The sequence below is a fragment of the Heptranchias perlo genome, chromosome 43 (assembly GCF_035084215.1).
Source record: "Heptranchias perlo isolate sHepPer1 chromosome 43, sHepPer1.hap1, whole genome shotgun sequence".
Taxonomy (NCBI): domain Eukaryota; kingdom Metazoa; phylum Chordata; class Chondrichthyes; order Hexanchiformes; family Hexanchidae; genus Heptranchias; species Heptranchias perlo.
In genome coordinates, this window is record NC_090367.1 from 1,517,350 (window position 1) to 1,523,925 (window position 6,576).

Here is a 6,576-nt window from a genome sequence, read left to right on the forward strand (position 1 = left end):
GGTGGTGAGCCGCCTTCTTGAACTGCTGGTAGCGGGTTTGATACAACTGAGAGGCCCACTTCAGAGGGCAGTTGAAGAGTCAACCAAAGTTGGTGTGTGGGGACTGGAGTCACATATAGGCCCAGACCGGGTAAGGACGGCAGGTTTCCTTCCCTAACGGGACGTTAGTGAACCAGTTGGGTTTTTACGACAATCCGACAGCTTCACGGTCACTTTCACTGAGAGCAGATTTTTTTTTTTTTAAAAACTGATTTCAAATTCTCAAACTGCCCAGGGTGGGATTTGAACTCCCGGTCTCTGGATTAACTGAATCACTAACCACCGTACCCGTCAAGTGTGTTCTAAACCATGTAAGAAGTTGGGGGATGCGAAGGGTCTCCTCAGTTTTGAGACCGTGTCCTCTCTGTGTTGAAATCAAGACATATCTCACCGACTCTACCCTTTCTTTCCCAGGAACTCTCACTTTCTGGGACTGCGTTCCGTATCTCCCTTAAATCCAAAGCTTGGCGTCAGCCACACTCCACCCTCCTGATTCACCTCATCTTCCCTCCCACTCCTTGTAACTGTGCGGCTGCCCGGCCCTGTGGGGCATCGGCCATCCCATAATCCACTCGATCAATAAGGCCGTGTCCAGCCAGGGTGGTGTAACTTACTCATATACCTGTTCGCCTTTGTGCAGTTTGCCGACAGGACAGTGTGCTGGCGTTTTGGAGACATGGAATGCAAGGACAGAGCCTACAGTCAAACGAGGTAATGTATTTAAACATCTCTCGGGGTTTACTGTAGTCTAATGATGAGTGGATATGGACCTGGAGAGTAACCACAGTACCGGTGGGGACAGGTCTGTCACTGTATAACACTGGGGTACAGTACTGGTGGGGACGGGTCTGTCACTGTATAACACTGGGGTACAGTACCGGTGGGGACAGGTCTGTCACTGTATAACACTGGGGTACAGTACTGGTGGGGACAGGTCTGTCACTGTATAACACTGGGGTACAGTACTGGTGGGGACAGGTCTGTCACTGTATAACACTGGTACTGTACTGGTGGGGACAGGTCTGTCACTGTATAACACTGGTACAGTACTGGTGGGGACAGGTCTGTCACTGTATAACACTGGGGTACAGTACTGGTGGGGACAGGTCTGTCACTGTATAACACTGGTACAGTACTGGTGGGGACAGGTCTGTCACTGTATAACACTGGGGTACAGTACTGGTGGGGACAGGTCTGTCACTGTATAACACTGGGGTACAGTATTGGTGGGGACAGGTCTGTCACTGTATAACACTGGGGTACAGTACTGGTGGGGACAGGTCTGTCACTGTATAACACTGGGGTACAGTATTGGTGGGGATGGGTCTGTCACTGTATAACACTGGGGTACAGTATTGGTGGGGACAGGTCTGTCACTGTATAACACTGGGGTACAGTACTGGTGGGGACAGGTCTGTCACTGTATAACACTGGGGTACAGTACTGGTGGGGACAGGTCTGTCACTGTATAACACTGGGGTACAGTACTGGTGGGGACAGGTCTGTCACTGTATAACACTGGGGTACAGTACTGGTGGGGACAGGTCTGTCACTGTATAACACTGGGGTACAGTACTGGTGGGGACAGGTCTGTCACTGTATAACACTGGGGTACAGTACTGGTGGGGACGGGTCTGTCACTGTATAACACTGGGGTACAGTACTGGTGGGGACAGGTCTGTCACTGTATAACACTGGGGTACAGTACTGGTGGGGACGGGTCTGTCACTGTATAACAATTCTCCCCGGTGTCCTGGGGACAACATTCATCGCTCAAGTGACAAATTGGCTGCTGCGTTTCCTACATTAGAACAGTGACTACCCTTCAAAAAAAAAAAGCACTTCATTGTCTGTGAGCACTTTGGGCCGTCCCGAGGTGGTGAAAGGCCCGATCGAAATGGGAGTTCTTTGAAATCGACTGAAATCTTGTGAACTAAAAGCACTGGGTCTGATCTGAACACCAGCAACAGGCAGAATAATCCTTCCTGTTTTAAATTGGCCCTGCAGGTAACTCAGGAGATAACGGATGAATCTCGGATGTTCCGCGTCCTGGGCACCCAGAGGTGAGAAGCTCACTGAGTGCACGGTCCTGAATCGGTGGGAATACCTCGGAGCGGGGGAGAGACAGGTGGACAGAAACCTGGTCAATGGAGAGCTGCTCCCCACACATCGAGTAGGGATTGGGGTAAACGAGACAGGGCAACAGCTCGATCAGTGGCTGAATAGCACGATACTGAGGCACACTGAGCAGGAAGATCCCAGATTGCACTCCTGGTCCGTGGGGGGCAGGGGGGGGGGGCAACTGGTCGCCCTCAGTTGGGGTACCCCCTGTGCTGGGGGTGGGGGTGCTGAGAGTGTCAGGGGGTTCCTGCTCCTGATCACCAACCACTCCCCCCTAGCCGACGCCCGCTGCAAAGAGAGTGTCGGAGCTCAGCCGCGATGCCCCATGCAGTCGAACAGCCGGCCGCAATCGCCGTCCGGAATGGGGGCCAGGTGCCGGACAGCCACCAGCCAGCACCCCCTCGGAGTCCAAAACCACACTGCTCTGGGCGGGGGGTGGGTGGTTTACAGCCAAGCAAGGAGCGCCGTGCAGAGACGGGATGATTCGCCCTGGCGTCAATCGTGTGGGGCAGGAACTTAGCCACGATGTGGTTACGGTACAGGGCTACTATGCGGGCCCCTTCCCCACCCCAGTCCATGCCCTCCCCACCCCAGTCCATGCCCTCCCCACCCCAGTCCATGCCCTCCCCACCCCAGTCCATGCCCTCCCCACCCCACCAAAAGCAGCAGCAACAAACCCCCCCCATTACTGGGGGAAATCGATGGTGCAATCTCACCTCCTCCTGGTAGAAAATGAGAACTGCAGCGACACACAAGGAAACTCATCCTCCATTCTCTCCTCTTTCCTCTTTTTTGTTGGGTTATTCTACTTTTCAGAATCATACAGCGCAGAAGGAGGCCATTCGGCCCGTCGTGCCTGTGCCGGCTCTTTGAAAGATCTATCCCATTAGTCCCACTCCCCCTGCTCTTTCCCCGTAGCCCCTGCAAATTTTTCCCCTTTTCAAGTATTTCTCCAATTCCCTTTTGAAAGTTATTATTGAATCTGCTTCCACCGCCCTTTCAGGCAGTGAATTCCAGATCATAACCTGAAGGAAACGGTAAGCTGTTATTTTTTTTTTTGAGTGAGACGCACTCTCTGTGGTTTGGAATTCTCCGCGGTTTGACTCTACGGCCTGCCCTCCCGTCGCCCGCTCTCCGCCAGCGATTCCCGGAGAAGGCTTGGTGCCTCTGGTCGCACGCTGTAAGTCCGCAGTGGGCTGACCGACCGGCCAAATGGGGTAGGGGTGAGGGAGGCTGCGTTCTGCCCCTTGTGGCTGAGGCTTTCCGCCGCCTTAATCGGGGGGCATCATCGAATGTACAGCACAGGAACAGGCCATTCGGCCCAACTGGTCTATCCCGGTGTTTATGCTCCACACTATCCTCCTCCCTCCCCTCTTCATCTCCCCCTATCCCCATCTCCTTCTATCCCTTTCTCCCTCATGTGTTTATCCAGCTTCCCCTTAAATCCATCTACACTATTCACCTCAGCTACTCCTTGTGGGAGTGAGTTCCACATTCTCACCACTCTCTGGGTAAAGAAGTTTCTCCTGAATTCCCGATTGGATTTATTAGTGACTATCTTATATTTATGGCCCCCTAGTTCTGGTCTCCCCCACAAGTGGAAATATCTTCTCCACGTTTACCCTATCGAACCCTTTCATAATTTTAAAGACCTCGATCAGGTCACCCCTCGGCCTTCTCTTTTCAAGAGAAAAGAGCCCCAGTCTGTTTGGTCTTTCCTGATGAATTATAACCTCTCCGTTCTGGTATCATCCTCGATGGCTGAATGGGTCTTTCGGCAGGAAGGGGGATTGGCTCACCCTCTGTCTCTAGACTAGGCCTGTCCTCTCGGGGGAATCCCTCAGTCTGTGTAACCCCCTCCCACCCCCCCCCCCAAATAACCCTGACAAGAGCACAGAATCAGCAAACGCCACCAGTTACAACACCGAGCTGGTTTGCCTGGAGGTGGGGGGGAATCAGGCCGCCATTTTACCAGCGGGCGGCAGCCATTTTACGCCAGGGCGTGAGCTCGGGGAGTTTCCGGGCCCTCCCGAGCAGACGGGGAGGCTGCAGGTTTGATGCCCTGCGAGGCCAGCCTGACGGGGCATGCCGGGCAGCAGTGCCCGCTCTGGTTGGACGTGGAGGCTGCGTCCTTTGACCTCCCCGCCAGTGACCGCCCGACACGTCCGTCCTCTCCTCACCCCCCCCCCCCCCTCCCCCGGCCAGTCAGAAAGCGAGCAGACGCTTCGATACCCGACTGACGGGCAAGAATCGTCCAATCAAACGCACCCCCCACCCCCGATATTTTTCCACGCTTCCATGTGATGTTTCTGCCCGTTTGCTCGCAGCAGTGTCCGGGAGATTAATCATTCATTCCCGGAGACTCTGGGGCAATCCGGGAGGGTCTGAATAGAGGGCGGCCTCGGATAATAGAGGAGAGCTGGTAGCCAGTGTGTAACTTTCAATGGGGAATTGGATAAATACTTGAAAAGGAAACATTTGCAGGGCTATGGGGAAAGAGCGGGGGGAGTGGGACTCCAAATCTGGCCTCTCATGTATCCCTTCACTCCACCATTGGCGGCCGTGGCTTCAGCTGCCTGGGCCCTAAGCTCTGGAATTCCCTCCCTAAACCTCTCTGCCTCTCTCTCTCCTCCTTTAAGACGCTCCTTAAAACCTCCCTCTTTGACCAAGCCTGTCCTAATATCTCCTTATGTGGTTCGGTGTCTAATGTTGTTTAATTTACGCTCCTGTTAAGTTTTACTGCTCCTCTGGTGGGGGGAGTCCAGAACAAGGGGGCAGAACCTTAAAATTAGAGCCAGGCCGTTCAGGGGTGATGTCAGGAAGCACTTCTTCACACAAAGGGGAGTGGGAATCTGGAACTCTCTCCCCCCCAGAAAGCTGTTGAGGCTGGGGGGGCGAGATGGATAGATTTTTGTTAAGCAGGGGTTACGGAACCGAGGCGGATAGCTAGAGTTAAGATACAGACGAACCGCGATCTGATTGAATGGCGGAACGGGCTCGAGGGGCCGAACGGCCTCCTCCTGTGCTGTTCGATTGTATGTGCGTCAAGTGGCTGTTGGTCACACCCGTTGGCTTATGACAGTGATGCTGCTCTTCCTGCAGGGATATTATTCTGGAGAGCACGCCCACAGACAACCCAGCAGCTCACAGTAACCTCTACATTCTCACGGGCCATGAGAGCACCTACTGACTGCAGGAGGCAAGTGGGGAAACGACACCCGATTCTTCGAGTCAGAAGAACCTTTTGTTAATTATTATTTAAATGACGTGTAAATGTGCAGCTAACATTAAACGAAAGTTGAATTTCCGACGGAGCAGTTATTAGTGGCTCTAATAGGTCACCTTCAAACCATCAAAACTAGATCCCCTCTCGCTGGGCTGTGTCTCCCGGCCTCTGTGACCCTCCGCGATCTCTGCGCTCCTCCAATTCTGGCCTCTTGTGCATCCCCCCGCGTTCCCTCCGTTACAACGGTGACCGCACTTCAAAGGTACTTTGTCGGCTGTAAGGCGCTTTGGGACGTCCGGAGGTGGTGAATTTACTGTCAATTGAATAGTTTATTCTTTCTATCCGAGGAGAGTTGTACGACTGCTCCACGGCACCACCCGCTGGGCAGAGGCTGCAGCTACGTTGTGACAAGCAACTGTTTACATACAAGATTTCTATTCTAAATGTTTACATCAGAGGTTTGACAAAAGCCATGGCCAAAGATTATGGCGGATTGTCAGTGAGACTGACAATTGGTGAGCTCTCGCCTCATTTTTAAAAAAAAAATATCCCTTCCGCATAGTAACCAAGATCTTCCCGTCTGTGAAACAATAAATTTACCTCCATTGTGAGTGGGCGGCGAAGCAAAGCGATTTTTCTCGCTTCCTTTGGCTTCTTATTTGACAGACGGAGGGAAAGACCAATGAGAAATGAAGAGGGCGGGCCGTTCTCAAATGGCCAATGAGCGACGAGGGAGAGGGCGGGGGAACAACTGAGCGACGCGTTGATTTGACCGACGCGGGGCGCAACCAATGGGAAACGAGAGCGGGCCATCCCCGGCGGCCAATGAGCGCTAAGACCAGAGGGCGGGGACTAACTGAGCGACGCGTTGATTTGACCGACGCGGGGCGCAACCAATAAGAAATAAGGGCGGGCCATCCCCGGCGGCCAATGAACGCGAAGACCAGGGGGCGGGGACTAACCGAGCGGCCCGTTGTTTTGACCGACGCGGGGCGCAGCCAATCGGAAACGAGAGCGGGCCATCCCGAGGCGGCCAATGGGCGCGGAGGGGAAGAGGGCGGGGACTAACATTGACCGCCAGCGCGCAGGCGCGGCCTATTCTGACGTGCGAGGGGCGCCAAGATGCTCGCGATTGAGTGAGGCGAATGCCGGGTAGGAGGCCGAAGCTTTGAGGGAGGCAGCGCTCGACC

At 54.0% G+C, this 6,576-nt stretch overlaps 1 protein-coding gene across 6 annotated transcripts in view; it reads left to right on the forward strand.

Annotated features, from left to right (window-relative positions):
* Positions 1 to 5,467, forward strand: part of map4k2 (mitogen-activated protein kinase kinase kinase kinase 2) — a 69,036-nt gene extending 63,569 nt beyond the window's left edge. For all 6 annotated transcript variants that reach the window (XM_067975552.1, XM_067975553.1, XM_067975554.1 and 3 more), the window contains 3 exons: positions 680 to 750; positions 2,047 to 2,102; positions 5,263 to 5,467. In XM_067975552.1, coding sequence (XP_067831653.1) covers positions 680 to 750; positions 2,047 to 2,102; positions 5,263 to 5,350 — 215 coding nt within the window. In that variant the 3' untranslated portion in view covers positions 5,351 to 5,467. The remainder of the gene's footprint in view (positions 1 to 679; positions 751 to 2,046; positions 2,103 to 5,262) is intronic.
* Positions 5,468 to 6,576: the final 1,109 nt, after the last annotated feature.